Source organism: Pseudonaja textilis, chromosome 3, assembly GCF_049901715.1.
Source record: "Pseudonaja textilis isolate UNSWEBS1 chromosome 3, rPseTex1.2, whole genome shotgun sequence".
In the NCBI taxonomy this organism is placed as follows: Eukaryota; Metazoa; Chordata; class Lepidosauria; order Squamata; family Elapidae; genus Pseudonaja; species Pseudonaja textilis.
The window spans coordinates 138928850-138949900 of NC_141992.1; the positions used below are offsets into that span (position 1 = coordinate 138928850).

At 35.4% G+C, this 21051-nt stretch overlaps 1 protein-coding gene across 2 annotated transcripts in view; it reads left to right on the top strand.

Annotated features, from left to right (window-relative positions):
* The window catches only part of CDKAL1 (CDKAL1 threonylcarbamoyladenosine tRNA methylthiotransferase), a 299952-nt gene that overhangs the window by 86027 nt on the left and 192874 nt on the right, over positions 1-21051 (top strand). For both annotated transcript variants that reach the window (XM_087930944.1, XM_026699524.2), the window contains exons 6-8: positions 2684-2780; positions 5188-5236; positions 12993-13113. In XM_087930944.1, coding sequence (XP_087787070.1) covers positions 2684-2780; positions 5188-5236; positions 12993-13113 — 267 coding nt within the window. The remainder of the gene's footprint in view (positions 1-2683; positions 2781-5187; positions 5237-12992; positions 13114-21051) is intronic.

Genomic DNA, 21051 nt, shown 5'->3' on the forward strand with positions numbered 1-21051 from the left:
CATGATAGAAGGCTCCTGTCATTTGTGAATCACAATCTACTGCTCCCTGTACATATAATTTTCTGTTCATCAAGCTGGCTTTTCTCCTGCCTGAAGATTCCTTTGCTTGAGGCATTGTATTATACCGTGGATTTGCTGAACTACAGCTTCTTGAATAAACCACACTAGTTAGAGTTTATACAACACAAACCTCAGTGGTTAGGTTCGTGCAGTATACTACATCACAAACATAGAAATTACTTGATGCAAAACCCAGCTAAAAGGAGCAGTCAATCAGCTCCATTGTGTCTCTCTAGGCCTTTAAATGTGAAACTTGGAATGTTTTTTACTGTGTGATGTTTTAAAGTTTAAAGGAAACGTTAACTACCTAGCTTTTTTAAAAGTGACTGCAGTGCGCACAAAGGTTTGATAAGAGGAACATCTGGCAAACCATGTTATTAGTCCCAATTTTATTCTTCGACATTCTTTTCTCCTGAAGTTGCTGTCCAAATCTTTGGGTTTTTGGACAAAGCTTGTTGTGGAATTGTCATTAAGGGTTGCTTCTTCCCTACGTCCCCAAAGGTAGGAAAAAGAAAATGTTAGAAGAAACAATGGCCCAGACTACTCCTCCATCTCTTCCCTTTAGGGAATGCAATCTGCAACCTTGTCCTTAAATCTCTAGTAATAAATAACTTACCGGTTCACAGATATAATTCACTGCAAGCCCTATACTTCATGTAGCAGATTCCTAAAGGTTCAATTAAGCATTATTTTCTATTCCTGATGAATTCACAAGTAGCAATACAGACTTGTTAGGCAGATTAGAACATTGAAGATTCGTCCTTTATCTTACTGGGCTTTGGGAGGAAATTTTCACCCACATTGGGCCAGTTTGTTTATTCTATTATAGTGGCCTTACAAGGGAAGATTACAAGGAAACATTAATATATTGTAGAGGTTTCTTTTTTTAAAATATCTGTTATACAGATTACTTTTCCTAAAATCTCAGAAGATCGTTGTTTTAATTAAACTTCATGGCAGTGAGATTGTGCAAATCAGGTTGAAGTTGAAGTAGGAGTCAGAAGCATATAAATTATTGTATAAATTAAGAGCCAATTTAAAACTGAATGCTGAAATTTAACTACAATGTAGGAAGGTTCTGAAAGTAGAAATATATTCATTTATGCTACTGAAATTCTGTAAGACTTATCTTTCCTACTCCCATCTTTCCACCAGCATTAAAGAAAGGCATTTGTAACATTCCAGTACAATATAGTCTTTTTTTCATAAAATAAACAAATAAATAACATTAGTACTTTTATTAAACTGAGCAGAACCATTAGATGGTATTGGGTGATATCTCTTGATGATATCTCTTGAATGAGAATGAGAGAAAATATAATTAAAATTTGGTTCATATGTACAGAAGTCTATGTAGAGAATTTTTATTGGATTAATGTAGTGTATTGTAAATTCTATTATCTTTTGTCACATTTTATGGCAATTTAATTGAAAAGTTTGCATATTTAATATGCAGCCACTGCCACATTTCCAGCTTTTTCAGGAGAAAGCAGAGGTGAAATGTTACTGGTTTGGCCTGCTTCACCCGAACTGGTAGTAAAAAACGCTACCAGTTCGGCTGAACCAGTAGTAAAAAAATGCTAACAGTTCGGCCTAACCAGTATTTCCGATGATCAGCTGGGCAACAATCAGCTGTGCCACGCGATTTAGATTAGCTAGAGAGCAGGAAATCGTCAGATTTCTTGCTTTCTAGCTAATCTAAATTGCGCAGCACATCTGACCTCCCTCAGCTGTTGTACTTACCTTGGAAGGCTTCAAAATGCTTCTCTTTTTAGCGCCCAGGAGGCTTCCCTGAGGCCGACTCAGCCAAAAATGGGGCAAAGGGGAATGACATGACCACCTAGCCACACCCACTTAGCCACACCCACCTAGCCACGCCCACAGAAGCGGTATTAAAAAAATTTGAATCCTACCACTGGGAGAAAGGATTGTAGAGCTACAACATAAAGCTACCAATGAATGTTTGGAATATGTTTGTTTTTTTAAAAAAATCCTACAATCTTAAATCACCCAAGTAGTGATAAAGTTAAAATCTGGTTGAATCCAACCTCTAATTATATTTTGAACATGTTTATTTAGTTTTCTTGCCAATAAATGGAAGTGTTTTGTTACTGTCATTATCTGAGACATTCCATACCTGGAATCAAACGCTCTTAAGAATTATGGAGCAATTCATAAAAAGATGAATGTGTTAGGTTGTTTCCTTCATCTTCATGACAGCCAGAAACTAAAGCCTTAAAAAATTCTTTTTTTCCCCTTGGGATGTATATGAATAATTTTATATGTGGAAATTCATATCACACCAGATGAAGTTTTGACTTGGATTTAATATTATGCAAACGGATTTCTACAAGTGCAACAGCATATGCCATTATTATCATTCCCTTCACTCCCAAACCTTACCTGTACTCCAAATCAACTCTGGAGAATCTTCCAACCCTCCAGGGAAGATTTGAAGGATGCGCGTGGGATAGAAGTGCAATTAAGAATCTGTTTGCTGGCAGAATGACACAATTAGGCAACATTCTTGGTTTTTCCAATCTTTTCATACTATGACGCAAAGTTAGTGAATGCTAATTAAACAAATGTGTTCTGCCACTGAAGGATTATTTGTTCGTTTTAGGAAAGCACAAGAAGGAAAAAAGAAAGTTGTCCTAGCGGGATGTGTTCCACAAGCCCAGCCCCGACAAGACTATCTGCAAGGCCTGAGCATTATTGGGGTGAGAATGTTATGGTTTGCGTTGAAATTCTCTCAGAACATGATCCTGGGGAGTTTTAAGAACCTAAAATGTTATCCTGGCTATACATTTTGGTAGTCTAATTTCAAAAAGTTGTTTCTGAACCTCTGTGTAAGATTTTATCATGTCCTACAGTATACCAAAAATCTGGAAAATGATGAATTGTAGAGAACAGAATCATACACCCCTCAAGGTAATATTTATACTGATCTTGCTGATGGAACTGCTGAATGCTCTTGGTTTGTTCCTCACCAGTCAAGTAACTGATGTTTCTAAGCTAAATTGACATCAAGGAGGTTCTAGAACAGCAACTTCATTTAGCTTTGTTTGACAGCATTGGAATTTGAACATTTCTTGAACACATCCCATATTAGAAGAAATAAGAGATAGTGCTCTCGCAAAAAAGCTCTGGAGTTTTGTTTTTTGTTTCTATATGCAGGTTGTCTCAAACCTGTATAATTTTTTCTAGAGTTTTTTATATTGGATTGAATTTTTTTTTTAAATGGTCGCACTGAAAAAGGCAGTTTATCCAGATATTAACATAAACAGGTAATCACCTCCCACTTTAAATAAAGGTTTTGCACACTAGTTTGGAGGATGTTTTGATACCAGTTTCCTGATCTGAATGTCATAGGAAGCCACCTGAAGCAAAACGTGGAATGGTGCATTGGAATCATTTAATATATGATTAAAATAGTGTGCTCATAAAGATATTTACATCGTATGCCGGACATAACATGTGCAGGGAAGTAAAATATCACTGAAACTACAGTAAAGGTAAGCCTGGATTAGAATTACAGGCCATTGCACAAAAAAGTAAATTGTTAATTTAGCCTGTTACATCTAATGCTACATTATAGTGTGCCTTTTTTAAAAAATTAGTGTAAAATGCAAATACAGTATACTTATTCTGAGTTCATTTTATATTCAGACCATTTTATATTCAGAACATGGTTATATATTCTGGCTGTCTGAAACTAGCATTCCCAAATGCATTTGCTAATCTCATTAAGCACAACACATGCTACTTCCGGCTATGACCAAGATTTCTGCTTCACATTAAACCATGTTTTTTTTTTGAAGTATTCACTGATAAAGATTGGGTTCAACAACATGCGAATGCATAAAGCATGTTTATCTATGGGGCATGATAGCCTAGCAGTTAAGATGCTGAGCTTGTCGACGGGAAGGTTGGCAGTTCAAGACCCCATAAGTACCATATGATGGGGTGAGTTCCCATTCTTACCCTAGTTTGAAAGCATGAAAATTCAAGAAGATAAATAGATACCACTTTGATGGGAAAGTAACAGCATTCTGTGTGCCTTGGCGTACAGTCATGCTGGCCATATGACCACGGAAATGTCTTCGGACAATGCTGGGTCCCTCAGCTAAGAAACAGATGAGCCCACCCAATAAAGTTAGGACACAACTGGAGAGGGAAATCTTTATTCCCCCCCGCCCTTTTTGTTATTCGATACAGGTGTTAGTAATCTTTTCAGGCAGTAAAAGGCACTTTAGCTATTTCACACAATGGAGTAGTTGTACCCACAGCATTACATTTTTAAAAAAAAGCAATTTGAAGCTTTTTGATATTCCTAGGGTTTGGGTTTGTTTGGTTTTTTTTTTTAAATTTCAGTTAAATCTCATACAAGAACACTGGTTGTATATATTTATAAGGATGTTCTCCACTGGGTTATTTATAGTCAGGCATAGCATGTGAATAACATGCTACTTAATTCCATGGCTTGAAGAGGAAATATTTTCATTGAGATTCTTAGTGAATGTTGCTGATCCTTGTAAACTCTGAACTTCCAAACATCATATATGCAGCTTTTTCTCTGTAGACATTTTAAGTGACTGAGCTATAAAATTGCTTATCATGCTTTGTAGAAAGAGACGAGTGCAGAATTTGAATGTCTTCCAGATTTTCTTCCACTATTCTCTTCTTCAAGGATGCTGTCAGTTCTTGCTAATAGTACGCTTATTGGCCACCATTCATAATTATATAAATTCTCTACTTTATAGATTTATGTAAGCTGTCTTTCTTTTTTTTAAAAAAAGCCTGCAGTGATCTTTCCTTTATAATTGGTTCTTACTGCATTGAGTAATTCTTTTTGCTGGCATGAAATTGGTGCTAAACTTTGTTGTAAGATGGCTTTTATATTTTAAAAGCACAATATGAGTGCAATAAAACATAAGCATTGACTTTTATTTGATTCCCTTTTCAATCTATCTTGCAAGCAGAAACCTGTAAGTAGAAAGCATATTGCAAAAAGTGCAAGGGCTCTTTTTATGTGGATGAAATACATTCAAGAGTGTATTTGAAAAAGGGTCTTTCAAAGGTCATCTGAATATTCACAGCTTGATTTATTAATCTATTGCGTTTCAGGTTCAACAGATAGATCGTGTAGTGGAAGTTGTTGAGGAAACTATTAAGGGTAAGTTATTCAGCTGAAATAATGCATGCATTCATTCTTCTCAGTGCTCATTCCTGATGTTGCTTTGATCCCATATAGTATATCCCTAAGGAATCTCCTGTTGAAATATGCCCCATACACATTCCAAATACTGACTGAAATGTAAATATTTAGCAAGTGCCATATACATCACAAAAAATATACAGAAAGCTGACCCAAATTAATATAGATCACTCTAGCTGCTTTGCTCAGTAATTGGTTTTTTAATATTTAATACGTCTTAAAAATTTGAATTTCAGTGTTCCTTTTTATATTGTACAGATCATGATGTATTTCAGACAAATTAATGTTCATTTATTGCAATATTTAATCGTATCAGATATCAATTGTTGCATCAAAGATACTGGGGTTTTAGAATACTGAAAAATGTGGTATGAATTTTATAAAGCATAGAGTGCCTTTATATTCTACGAGTTCACATAGCTTGTAGAGAAGACTCACAAGACATAACCTGAATAGAAAAAAATATTTAAATGTTCCTATACTGAAAATAGGGGACATGGTGGCTTAGTGGCTAAGAAGCTGAGCTTGTTGATCGGAAAGATCAGCAGTTCGGCGGTTCGAATCCCTAGCACCATGTAAGAGAGTGAGCTCCCATTACTTGTCCCAGCTTCTGCCAACAGTTTGAAAGAATGTAAAAATGCAAGTAGAAAAATAGGGACCACTTTGGTGGGAAGGTAACAACATTCTGCGCGCCTTCGGCCCTGCCGGCCACATGACCACGGAGACGTCTTCGGACAGCGCTGGCTCTTCAGCTTTGTAATGGAGGTGAGCACTGCCCCCTAGAGCCAGAAATGACTCGCACGTATGTGCGAGTGGAACCTTTACCTTTACCTTTATATCAAAAATAACTGGTTTGGCCAACTTAAACAGCAAGCGATGTGTTTTATTAATACTCTCACTGAAACTATAGCTTCTTAATGGCAGCTGACCTCAGTTCTGGATATTGCATCCTGTTTGTCGTTTGGATCCAATTGTTACAAAATCTTAACTTCCAATAAAATCTATGCAAACTTTGCTAAGATCATTAAACTGTCATGTAACAATTTACCTTTGGGATGGTGGTCAGAAGATGTTAGATAAAAATATTAGAGTTTTGGCAGTATACATACAGTCCATATAAGATAAATATACAGAAAGAGAGAAAAATGTGAAAGTACTCATGAGAGACTGTAAGTGATGCTGAGGTTAACCTTAAGGCTTTATGAAATAAGAGAGGAGTCCAGTGAAAATGACTTTGTGCAGAACGCACACAAAGGCTGTATATTTGGGAGAATATAGGTATTTGCAACATCTATACAGAGTTCTTTAAACCAGAAAAATATCTTCTACAGGCTGTTTTAAAAAAACAGACTGTAAATCAGAGATGCAGGATTTTAAATTTTTTAAGGGTAGTCAAGTTAATAGAACGTAATGTAATGAAAGGATGGCTTAAAAGCAGCAACGTCTTTTATTGGATAACCATTTGTTTGAAATGGTATAAAAGTTTCCTCTTTGACCAAGGGGTTGGACTAGAGAACTCCAAGGGGCCTTCCAACTCGGTTATTCTATTATTAAAACTTCTGATGCCCATCATTGCTCTGAAGCAGAACAAAGAGGAAAGAGAAGAGTGGGAAAAGAAAAAGATGAAAGATAGCAAATACAAAAGGAAAGAGGAATAGAGCAAATGAATTCGAAATGCCATAACGGTAACTTCATAAATGACCTGAAAGATACCTCCTTAAAACTAGATCCACCTGCAAAGTGGACATACGTACATATGGGGGAGGGGATGAGTGTAAATCCACTCTTAAATAATTTTTGTGTGTTGTGTGTAAACGGCTTCTATATCTAAAGTCAAATTTCTCCATTTTCTGGGTTCCCCATGAAGGAACTACTTGTACGAGAGCTTATCTACCAAGAAACATTGGTACAAAAAAACGTTGCTTTTTTAGAGCTTACCAGAGTGTATCTCTCAGTGCCTCTCACTATTAGCCATGTGGTGTGGACTGCTGGGTGGCAGAGGGAGCACAGCAACAAGGATTTTGGACCCCAGTATCTTAGGAGAACTAGATAGTAGCAACCCGAGTATTCTTGGCATATTTCCCTATTCCTCTTAGACATGTCAGTAATTGGGTTCCCTGGCAGGTATGGCACAACTCACAGCCTCTCAGTTTCCATGCTCCTTTTTGAAATATGTAGATAATAATGGTAGACTCAATTTATTAAAAAATAAAAATAAAGTTACATATGTTAAACCTTATCATTTAGAGTTTTGACTTGTGAGTGGATTGTAGACTTGCTTAACATCTGGCTGACCAATTACTGTAGCAGGCTGAATTGGGAGGAGGGAGAAAACATGTAGAGATGCACCAGACGTGTATTCCTGAGGGCAACTTGTTGCGTTTCTACAGAAATCCTCCATCCAATTCAAAATTTGCTTGATAGGTGAAGGAGGAGTTTAGCATTCTTGTTCTAATATTCCTTCTCGAATGAGACAAAAATCAAGATTTACAGCTTGCCTGGGATTTAAAATGTACATCTTATAGCCCATCTGCTGGATTTATAAAACAGAGTGGACATTAGAAATATAATACTACCTTAAACTGATTTTTACAGTATTTGTGCTCTTGCTCTTGTAATGCTGTGAATATTAGCCACTTGAACACTTTTCTTGAGATCATAAAGCTTCCTGCAAAATGTCAAAACAGCTGCATTTTGTCAAGTGTATCCATATTGGATTAAGAGAAGACTAGACTTTCCGGTTGAATAAAACCTACACTGGTCCTGAGTTTCACAGAAGACTTTGTGAAATGGGTCACTGGACAGGATTACTGTAAACAAGTAAAAGGAAATTACTTCAGTTTTGAACTTTTTCAGACTTCGTCTCACCCTCTAAATCTCAATCGCATTAACCTGTCTGGTTAATATGGTCTATCCGTTCCTAGTCTAAATATTAACTAATATTTGCCAACTGTTTAGCCACCATACCAATCAATCTGTTGTTATTGGTGGGCCACTAAAAGCTCACAAGATATCTGTATGTACATTGTGTAGGCTAAAGTGGAGAATGTTTATTGACAACATGTCTGTCGGTCTAGACACCAGCATAAGCACAAAAGAGCTCTCCTGAATTCTCCTTGAACCGTATTAAATGTGACATTTTCCCTCCCCATAAGTTCACTGCCCTTTTGGGGTGGGAAAAAGTCATCAATTTGTGAGAAGCATACAGATATTTTTTGCATGTGCTGGAAACGATGGCTGACAGCAGTTTCCTAGTGCCATGTACCCAGGGCAGAAAATATTTTTACTATCGCGGTTGATACTTCTTTAGATATGATAATAAAATCTGTGTACAGAAAATATTATAAATTCAACAACCTTACTTTCTGGGGTCAAATAACTAATGGATACTTTAGTTCTGTACATGCTATTACTTTTTTGTAACAGCATGGATATAGATTAGCATGGTGCTAATTAACAGTGCTAATTACTCATCAGTGTTGCAAATCATTATAAGAAAGAATCGTGCAGCTATTCAGGAAAAGACACAGCTTGTTTGAGGAGCTGTTGACAGGTATACCAAATACCCATGCTGGATTTGAAGCACCTTTCCCATTTCCAATCTAAACAAAGGCACATGAATCACAGGAAATTAAGCTGCCTGATGAGAGTTAAACTAATAGAATAAACTCTAAAAAGAGAAGTGTGAAAAGTCTTGAAAATGTTTTAATAAAACATTAACCTGGAACTTTTAACTTGGAAAAGTAGAATAAATGTGTATTTGTAGATAAGATTAAGATGGAGTTGTTTAAAATGTAATTTGTTGAAAAACCCCATATTGCTTTGGTTTACACAAAACTTGTGTGATCATGTTGTAGGTTCATGTGTCATATTAGGAAGTATCAATATAGTATGTATGATTTGAGTAATTGAAAACAGCTAATGAATAACTGAATTCTTAATCTGATAATATCTTTCAGCAATAGAATATTACTTTAAGGTGTCTGCTATCCATAATGATATTCCCAACACTCAATTTGTAAATATTCAGATGCTGAAGTTACATACATATCACCTGTGTTTTTCCAGAGTAACTTTGAATATAACTTTAAAAAAAATTATATCACCATAATAAACTGAGATATGACAATATATTTCCCATATAGACTAGCTTTAGTTCTCTGATGAATGAACCAAGAAACTAAGGCTATTGATTTTTATTAAGCTATAGTATTAAACGGCAGTTTGAAATTAATTATCAATTAAAACAAATGAACTCAATTTCACTGAACTACTGCAGTGTTTAATAATCGCTACAAAAAATGTCAAAAACTTGTGATGCCTTGGCTTACAACCACAATAACGTACAACTATAATTTCAGGCTCAATTACAGTTCTAAGTTGAGGACAACCTACTGTATATGTGCAGATAGACAATTTTTCTTATATGGTAATATAAATTGTAATACAAAGTAATTGTTTCAGTTTGTTACCACTCCTCGTACAATTCATTGATTCTATATTTATTTGCTTTGTCTGGCAAGACAGAAAATTAATATATCTACTAGCTTTTGGTTCTCCATGAACATATATTTGAATAATCAAATTATACCTGTTTCCTGTATTCTTCCTTCTTTCCACTCTTTCAGAGCGAACTTTTTAATTTCTTATGTGATACTTGAGTAGTTTTACTTTGTTTCATTCACAGCTCATAATATAGAAATCACTTTTTTAAAATAATGTTTATACCATGTTAATTTGGCATAGTTATTGACCAAACAGCAAATGAAAACCAGACCTTATCTTAAATTTTATTGAGTCTTTTTTAATGAAAAAGAATGTGAGACTCTTGATGTTGGTGAAAATTGTATTTTGGCTATATTGAAAAGAGAGTTCTTTTTCAAGTGAAGGATGTAGAAAAACTCTGCACTGCTTAATTGCTTAATCAGCTATTAGTTAACATATGAAGCTAATTGTATCAATTAGAAGGTCTCAATTTTTTCTATTTAACTAAAAAATAAAAGGGTTAAATCACAAAGAGTTTTAATTATATTTATATTTACCTTTTTACATTTGCAAGCTGCCCAGAGTCACCTTATTGGTGAGATGGGCAGCATATGAATTTAATAAATATAAACAAATAAATTTAAAAATAAATAAATTTAAATAAATAAATGGCTTTCCTTTAGAAAATTGTGCAGCATAGAAACCTTACAAAAGGAAACTTTTTCAAATATTAGCTTCAATATTTGTAAAAAGAAAAGTCAACTAATAGTATAAAAAAAGTCTGTTAAACTCAATTTCATTGTTTTGGTTTTGTTAAAATGTGGAATGACTGCATTGGTTTAATGGATATCATTGAAAACAAGCATGTAATGTTTTGCCTATAGTGTGAAATCATATATTTACATAAAATATTTTCTATCTTCTGTGTTTCATCAGAAAATTAATAAAATGAGACTATACTTTACATATTTATGAATTTTAATTAATACTATTATTAATCCAGCTTTGTTGGATTAATTAATAGTTGCAAAGAGATTGCTCCAGTACTTTACCCATTCAGTAGTTAACATTTGCCAATTTCCAAAGTGCCTGGACACAATCATTTGTGGTACTTGATATATTTTAATTTATTGAAATGTATGGGTTTCTGATTGTTGATTTGTTTGCTTGTTTATGATAAGTACCTTTATAAAAAGAAAACTTTGTTTCTTTAATATTCTTTGCACATTAATTTTCATTATGTATTTTTAGCTTTGTTATGACTCAAATATTTCCAACAGACTTTACATTTATTTTAATTAACAAGCATGGTGCATATTGTTAAATTCAAGAATCTTTTGTAAGTAATAGCATTAGAAAATAGTTAATTAGCTAATGATAACACTATCATTAATGTGATATAGCAAGAAAGAATAATTAGTGAACACTACAGATGCAGATACTGTACATTCCAGTATTCTATAATGGATTTCTTGGAATACTGTATCATGATATGAAAATAACAAACCTTTACAGTATTGTTAAAAAAAATCTAAATACAGTACTGTTTAATCTCTCTTACTGTACTCTTGTATTTTACAATTCTTTCTCTTTTTAATAAAGCTGGGTTCTGAACTGTAAATTTTAGCTTTACTCTGAAAAGGCTAGTGTGTTAATTGCTCTATTTTGCTTGAGCAAATTCTTCAGTGAAGAATTCAGTAAATTTGTCTCACGATAGTGAGTAGAAATGTCTGTGTGTCATACAGCGAATATTGCGGCAGTGGGTAGCGGGGGTTGGTGCTACTCTAGAATGGGCCACGGCAGTGGTAGCAAATGGATGGTGGCAAACAGATGGCGGTGAACGGGCCAGATGAATACCGGATATATGCTGGGAGGCAGAGGCAGAGGCAGATTTTTTTTTATTAATATAAATAGAAAGATGTTCAAAATCCAGGCAATATTCCGTCTATATGGATTTTGAACATGTTGCTCTTTCTATTTATATTAGTAATAATAAAAAGGGGGAAGATTTTTTTCTTGTTTTTCTCCCTAAAACCTAGGTGCGTCTTATAGTCTGGAGCATTTTAAAGTCCGAAATATACGGTATTTTAGTCTGAAAACTGGTTTCTCTGTTATGGGTTTCTATGACCATGTCCACACAGGCAGGCTTTCCCCCCTCCTCTTTGTGATGCAAGGAAAGAGAGGAAGTCTTCCGTTTATTGTTTTCTCTATCTGTGAAGTTGGATTCATCTATTCCACGGGTGTCAAAGTTGCCATGTCGTATTGCTGTCATGTGACATTTTACAAAGTTTGTCCCCTTTGCAGAGCTGGGGTGGGCATGGCTCCATGTGATACACCTGGCCCATGGGCCACCAGTTTGACAACCTTGATCTATTTTGCTAAGCTACATTGTCTAAACCCAAATTAAAAATTGTTGGGTATTGTCATATATAAACCCAGCTACGAAGTAAGATTTTAGCTCATTCCAAAACTTATCCAACCGTTACTGGCATTAATACTTGCTGTATTTTTTAAAGCTTTATTAACATAGTTGTAGGTAAAAGAAAAACAAAGTGTTTACATTTTTTATTTGATTACCTTGTTTTAAAGTGTTTCACAAAGGCTAATCAAGAAGCCTTTTGATTTTAATTACAGCCAGACTGTTACTTCTAATTCAAGATTTTAAACTTTGAAATAAGCACCCATGCATGGACAGCGTATTAGTCCATGTAACCAAAAACAGAGGGCTCAGCTTGAAAAACAATATTTGAGTTATTACTTAATTCAAACTGTTGTAGTCCTCAGTTATAAGATCAACCATGTTTTAGAACTTTACTGGATACATTACTTGATTAATGAGTTTCCTGGGCATTTTTGCCTGGCTATGAAATACTCTTAGTTTAAATAGAAGCTTTAAACTATTTCTATAAACTTAGAAACGTTGTTCGTTTTTAATAGTTGAAATACAACCTTTATTCGTATGTCTAACTTTATTCTGATTTCCAATAATGAACAGAAATAATCAAGACAAAGTTAAAGATATTGTTAGTTTAAACATTGTTAAGAAATCCCCCAATATATTTTTAAAAGTACAGGACTGTTTCATTTATCGACTTTTTACCTAGTAAGTATTTGGGTGTTGTAAGTTTTTTTTAAATGTGTTTTTATTAACAAATTCAGTAGGTCGGACTAGAATTTTCTAAAACCGAAGGATTATATGTATAATAATGGCATTTTCCTTTATTTGAAGGTCATTCTGTGAGATTGCTGGGACAGAAAAAGGATAATGGGAAACGGCTAGGAGGAGCGCGACTGGATTTGCCAAAGATTAGAAAGAACCCCCTGATAGAAATCATTTCCATCAATACAGGGTAAGCATCATTCAAACTGACATAAAATATTCAATACTGCGTCGAAATTCAATTTGATTTTTGTTAGTTCTTAATGCAGTGCTGCCCAAATGATACCATCGGGCACAGTTTACAATAAAACATTGAAAATGCCGGTGGCAACATTGTAATACTTTAAAGTGCTGATTGTTTGCTTAGATTTTGGAGTCTTAAACATTGAAGATACTTGTGTATTTTTTTTTTCTTTTTCTTGGGGGTTTGCTTCCTTGAAAACATATGCAATGCTGCACCACGTCTTTTTAGTGTGCAAACAAATGTTTCTTTCCTAGCTTTTAAAATCCAGATCCCATTACCATTTTGAAATTAGAGGAACCATTTTGAGATACGTTTTGGCTTCAGTAATCACAAGTAGTCTAGGATCTACCTAAGAGAAAAAATTTTACACAACGGGGAATGATCAGATCACCTTGGAAATGAAATACCATGAGTCAAGGTATAGCAACTTTAAGAGAACAGCAAATGTTTTAAACCATGTCTTGTTCTGCACATGCCTCAAACGTTTACAGCAGATGGACACATTTGGAAACAGAAACAAAATGTAATATATTGGGATCTACATAATATGTTTTTTGAGCTTGGAACAAATAAGCTTCATTTGTAATCTTTGGAGTTGCCTGTATTCCAGTGGATTTGCCTCAGTTTTAAAGGCGTGGTGAAGCTCAAGATAAATCAGAACACAGATTTTATTGACAGTTTTGGAATTTACAGTCTCCCAATCTCCAGAATGGGCAACAAGATAAGTATTCACTAGTTGCAGCAGAAGCAATGATTTTGTGGTCAGGTGTAGATTTGATTTTCCTTTCTGTATCCTTCCTGCTGCTTTGCTTCAGCTCTCTACCCTTCCTGACAGCCCCATCCAACCTAAGCCAGTGGTGACAGTATTATTGTGATGAATTTAGGTGAATATACGTGTCCCGGGGTGATGTTGCAAGATCCAATCTTGATTGGTCATCGGGACCAGAGGTTTTGTCTTCCGAGCTTTCGGACTCCTGCTGGAGCCCATCTTCAGAGAACTTCTGGATGTTACAGTTGATCTGATTTCATCCTTAGCTTAGCAGATACTGAAGCAAAAAAAAAAAATGTTCTCCTTTTGGATGCTGAAAAAAAATACACAATATCTGAATTTTGAACACCTACAGAAGGTTTCTTGGGCAACCTTGATTTGTAACTGAATGGAATATTCTAGATTAATTCTTGCCAGCAGGGTAACTCTGGGCCAGTTGCTCCCTCTCAGCCCAACCCATATCCTAGGGTTGTTGTCAGGAAAACAGGAGGAAGGAATATTATACTGTATACATTGTCACCTTGAGTTACTTAGAAAGTAATAAAGGTGGGATTAAAATCTAATAATTATCTTCATGCTCTGGTGATTTGATTTGTTCTTATTCTGCTGGAAGTGAAGGAAAATGTTCAGATTCCCCCCTTGTTTTTTTTTCCAAAGAGAACTCAGTGGGATCCTGGTCTCATTTTCTAGAAAGAAAATTATGTGGTCTCACTGGATTTGCCTTATTCAATTACAACTGAATAATTTACAGATAATGAAACAGGTGCTTTATTACAAGGATTAGAATTAAGGGTCTGCTAATTTCTTTTTTGCATTGGTGCTTTGCACAAATAAATGTCAAAAGTTTAATTTCCTGATCTCCAGCAGCAGACCATGAATATATTTCTGCTTTGAGTTTACTCTTAACCTGTGGCATTGGGCTCATGTTGCAAGTTCATATCCGTGCAAGTTCATTACTGCATTGCTTGTTGTCACGGAGTGTGAAGAGTCATGACAAGATGGCATTGATAATAACTTAGGGATATTTCAATTTTGATGGGCTGTCCTCTCTACCTAAGACTTCAAAGCATTCTTATGTAATTGCCAAATGATCCAGCAGTGCTGTACAAGGAACTTGTCCAAAACATAGCTTAATTATTTGCCATTCTAAGTACAGACATTTATGGGATCGTGGTAATTACATGATTAGACTTCTTTCTTAATCCTGTTCTTGCAAACCAGATTGCAACACAATAGTACAAAAGTGTACTGGGTGGTTGAGCTTATTAATAGCCACTCCTCAATGCATTCTTTCTCTCTTCTCTCTTTACCTTGACCTATGTGAAGAACAAACTGAAAGATATACAACAGGCTGCCTTGTGCTGCAAGCCATGTTAATTCAAACTTGCTCAAACAGAATGTTGTTTAAGAGTGTTTGTGTTCTTAACATTTGCATATAAAAATAAACTAATACTTTAATCCTTATCTAAGAAAAGTTGTTAATCATTTTACACACTGTTACATTGCAGATTTACTTAGACATCATGCCTATTGTTTATGGAGGAACTCATTCTTAGATAAATATGCGAAGGATTACACCCACAGTAACATGGACTTCATTTTATACTCACTCATATTGAAAATGAATTTTTTTTGGTAATTATGTTTTCTTAAATCTTGCTTGTATGACAAACGAATTTCATACTTGGAATGAAACTCATGGATAAAATTTATCTAGTGACGTAAAGTGCTGCACTAGAATTGACCTTTATTTTCCTAGTAGAAAACTCTCTTTGTTAGTGTAAAACAGAACTTTCAAGGACTGCAGCAAATGCTGACTGTTTAGTTTAAACAAAAGCTGATTATTTCTGTGGTTTTTTCCTGCTCCCATCCAGTGTTCAAGATCGATCTTTCTAAACTAGTCCCTTCCCAATGCATTTTTAGATTTGTAGATGAAGGCATCTAGTGGGCACCAAGCTGGGGAAGACTTCAAAATAATTTTTAATAAAATATTTTTTTGGTTGTTACCTTTTTATTTGCCAGACTTTCTTATGGACATTTTGGTAAAATGAATGTTAAACTGTGTGGTTGGATTCACTAAACATATTAAACTATAATGTGGTTTTTTGGGTTGTGGCTAAACATGATTTATGAACCTTCTTGTATTGGTTAGTGAATCATAGCCAATTACGGACTACTCAATAAAAGTAAATAAAAGAGTTAAATCAGTCAGGACTGTTGTCTAAATTAAGTAGCAACTGGTCCTGACAATACTCCTGAGCTGTGTGGACCTCCGGAGACTAGTCCATGAGATGCCATGGAATTTACTCTCCTCAAATGAAAAATGAAGCCATTCATGCATTGTATCGGGGGGTGGGGGGGGGGAGGTCTCAGTGCTTACCAAAGTGGTGTAGTTGACTGAGAGAAGGAAATTTTGTTCTTCATTTCTGGAATTGGTGCATTGCCAGGTTTAGGTTTTCCCTTAACTATTGTATTTCCCCGAAAATAAGAACCAACCAGAAAATAAGTCCTAGCATGATTTTTCAGGATGTTTGTCCGATGTTCGTCATATAAGCCCTACGCCCAAAATAAGGCCTAGTTAAGATCGTCAGCCAGACTGATGGATTTAGTACCACATTTTCCCCCAAATAAGACCTAACTGGAAAATAAGACCTAATGCATCCTTTGCAGAAAAAAATAAGTCCCTGTCTTATTTTCTAGGAAACATGGTATGATTTTACTAACTTTTTCAAACAACCAGTCCACATGAACTTGAGCAAGCTGACTAGATAATATAGTATGACTTGACTTAGGTATGAAATCAGTCAACACCAACACCTTTATGGATATAGAGCCATAACCAGAAGTAGCTATTTTTAACTTGCGCTCTCTTTGTTAATGCTCTTATTAACTCCTTTAAGTAGCTCTGCTATACTTCCACTTTCTCTTAGTCTTGTGTGACTTAGAGAAGAGGAGGGCAAGAAGGAAAAATAAGTGTTCCTTGAGGCCTGTAGAAAGCCAGTTATGCTTCACAAATCTCTCATTCTGATGCTTCTGGGCCTTCAACTGGCCCTTTGTTCTTCCTGCAGGGATCCTTCCTGCTTTCCTCCATCAGCTTCTGTCCTTATCCTTGATTTATATGCAGCATTTCCAGTTTATGTAGCACAAACACAACCACCTCCATTGTCCAACACACGTGTCTCCAAATTTGCCAGCTTTAAGACTTGTGGATTTCAGTTCCCAGAATTCTTCAGCCAGCATAGTTCGCTGAGGAATTCTGGGTGTTGAAGTCCACAAGTCTTGATGTTGCCAGGTTTAGAAACCCCTGGCTTAACAGACCTGTCCTTTATAAAACTTCACTAAAAAGCAGACCTGCCTCTTCAGACATTCTCACTACCTACATGATATGGAAAACAGACCAAAAAAGCAAAAACAAAATCCTACCCAAATTAAGAGTAAATTGCAATCCCATCTCCATCAAAGCGACTCCCTCTGTCACAGGGTCATGGGCTATCCAGTCCTACAGAAGTTGGACCTAAGATTTAAACCTCTTTTGAAGACAGCAAAATGGGTGCCTTTAATCTCTCCATGAGAAAAATATAGCTCAACTTTTGAGACCCTTTTTTTTTTCCTCCAAAAGCCTGGAATAGAATCAACCTTGCTTTCCTCCAGACGCTAAAAATAATTTGACATCTTCCATTGCAGTTTGCAAAAAGCACCCCTGGGGCACCACTGCTTAAATGACTGAAAGATTCTAAGTAAATAGCAGCACCAAAACTCAATCTGTATCTCAAGATTGCCTGGAAAGAGCAGCCCATTTCTTAGATGAAAGGATTCATGGCTGGTTAAGATTCTGACATTCCTAAGCAATCAATCAAGTACTCATCTTGGATGATAAATATGTAGTATTACAGTAGCATTTTAGTAATTAACATATTTATTTCACCCCAAACACAAACTTTGAATGTAGGTTTTGATTAAAACATGAAAAACCTGAACTTCATAATATTTGATGAGAGTTAATCATTTAAATTTAAATCTCATAAATTAGGCTTCCTTAGTCACATTGGCCTTAAGGGATCTACCCTAACTATGACTCATCCATGCTGTAAAATTATTTACTGCAGTTCCCTTCTTTATTCATGCTTAAAAATTTCAAATAGAGAAGTGAGTGTTCCTATCTGTCTCTAACTCTTAGAAGTGTGATATTATGAACCATGCTGTAGCATCAGTAATGGGTATCAATATTCATGGTAGTCAAAGATAAATAGCAATTGCAAAGTGGAAAAACTTGTACATTTTCCTTCATTCATGAAAAAACTATTACAAATCATGACCTGCCTTAAAATTAATCTAATACAAATGGCTATTTTAAGAAAATATCTCAATTTTTAACTAGAAAATACTTAAGGGTGATTGTTCTTGTACATGGCAACTGAAGCTAGATTATTATGTGCACAAAGATAGAAAGAGTTTGAAATACTCACTAGGGAGGAGTGGTTAGCAAAGATAACAGAGTTTATAGAGATAGCAAATAGCTGTATTTGTTAGTGGCTGGCAACTCTTTCCGGATTTTTTGTTGACAATGGAAAACAATAAATATCTGATTTATCGGTTTCATTATTAGAAAGGGTAGAATAGGAAAAAAAATAAAGGCTTGATGTAACCTCAGAGAGGACAGAATATAAATGCATTTCTAATGCTGAAAAGATTGGAAACTATTCCTTTATATCCTTTTTGCTTCTCTTTTCTTTTTTCTTTCATTCCCTATTATAACTTTATGCTCTTTTTTCTTTAAATTTGTATTGTTTTTATTTTGTAAAAAAAAAACCTTATTTGATAAAAAATAGACCTCAATTCTGGGTTGTAACTGTACATGTGCCCAGAATCTGGTATCAAACTTAGCTGATATCAATTCACACTGCATTTTAGTTAAGTCAAATAGCTTTTTATGTGTGTGCCAACATAGGTGAGACATAACAACAATACATTTTTAAAAATGGGTTGCAGGTAATTGTTCGTGCCTCCTTTTTCTCATCTGTTTGACCCACTGAACCTCAGCAATCTGATTTGACTTAAGAATTTCTTGAGCATAAAGCTTATGCAGTTAAATACTCAGATTGCCTGGAATCTGAGGGAGAGAGAAACTTCCATTAAATATGTAGAGAAAGGAGGGAAGTGTGTATGTGTGCGCACGTGCGCGCGTTTGGAGATTACACCTACTCACTACTATTGGAGATCATATTTATAGTATGTCATTTAAATTTAAATCTTATAAATTAGGCTGCCTTAGTCACATCACTCAGAAATCTAGATATATAATGACATTCTTTACTTGTACCCCCTTATGTGCATAGAACATATGCAAGAGTTAGGTTAGTCACAAGGAAAGGCAATAACTTGTTTCCGGGATTTCATTTCCTTTTAATCCAGCTGTTCATACAGAGGTGATAGTGGATGCTGAACTCAGCCAAAGCTTGGAGGAGATGCCATTAACATAGTATGGTTCTCTCAAGAAAGTGCCTTGAAACCTTGCACGTCTGTGTGATTATAATTGTTCTCCTATTAGTCTTATTTCTTAATGATACTACCCGCAGAGGCTTCTGAATTTGATGCCTGGGTTGTGGGTTTCCAAAAAGTGAAAAGAATAAGTAATGTTTTGGAGTCCCTTCCTTGGTCTGAGTTGTTGGACAAGACTACCAGATTCTACAGTAGCTTTATTCCCTATGCCATCTGCCTGGTAAACTCACAAGATTCGTTTTTCTTCCCACGTACGTGAATACATCCGAACTAGACTGTGTTGTTTCTCTGTGTCATATAATAAACGTGGCATATGCATACTTTTATATTTATTTATTTATTTTGTCATGTTTTGAGAGCTGCACGCAAGTAGATTTCATTTTAATGTATGCCGATGAGTGTACATTCAAAGTGACAATGAAGTTATTCTAAGTCTCACCGTTCTTCTCTATTTTCCTCTGATGATGATTCATTTCAGCTTGCAGGCAGTTGTTTTCCTTTAAGGGGTGAAAGTCACATATATAGATCTTATTATATGTTGAAGTGATTTTGCTCCTCTAAGAGGAAGCATGATTTATGGAGTTCTTTTATGTTGAGGCAGATGCACACATGCCTAGTGTACAGTTTCCCCAAAGTGAAGGAAATATTGACATATATTTATATACAGGGGTGACCTGAAAAAAATATTTTTTAAAGTCATTTTGAAGATACTGGGGGAGGTAGAACTGTTCCTGCAAAGACCAAGCATGTAGCACTCACTACTTTTATCCACTTTTTAAACAAATTGCACACATTTGGCAGCTCCAGAAACTTTTTACACTGCAGACTGGAGCCAGACTTGATGTCTTTTCTGTGTCCCAGAATGTCTAATATTCTTATGCTTTGGGGTTAGTATGTGAGTCATACATGTTTGTGTGCTATGTTTAAAGTGCTTAGTTATCTCGGAGCAAGGTAGCTTCTTGCTCAAGAACGAGAGTTCCTGGTAGACCGAGAGTACAGCTGGGAGTGTGTTTACAACAAGACATTTGCTTAGTCATCTCCTTTGGGCTGCCCCTGCCAGTCTGTTTTCCTTCTTCGTTTGATAAACTGCCCTAATTTGCTGGCATATACTTCATCTTCCGCAAATTGGATTGTGTTTGATTCATTGTACTACTTTCCAGAGTTTGAGAATAAATGACCCATCCCCTCTTGTTTGATATTCGTATCGATTTAACTTTATTCCCAAAACATGTCAAAAGGGAGAAGAGAACCAGTTTAATAGAGAAAAGCAAGCACTTGGTTTCTATAAATAGAAATAAATTAAGCCAGACTTTTGAAACCCATGTTCACTATGGGTTGAAGAGGCTTGAGGACGTTGAGAAGATTATTCCTCTTTGCATGTCTAATCCTTACATATTGGTTATGTTTGAACTCTCTTTGTACCTCCAACCAGACATTGTGGCAACAAGACAGCCCATATAAACTTTTGATGATCCAGGATGGCGGTAGGAATTATAATTGTTTACAAAACAGGCTGTCAAAATAGAGAGGTAAAATATTGGGGAATGGATTAGGAGCTTTCATAAGCAAAAGAAAAGTAATTAGACGTTGGCAGCAAAACTAATTATTATTATATA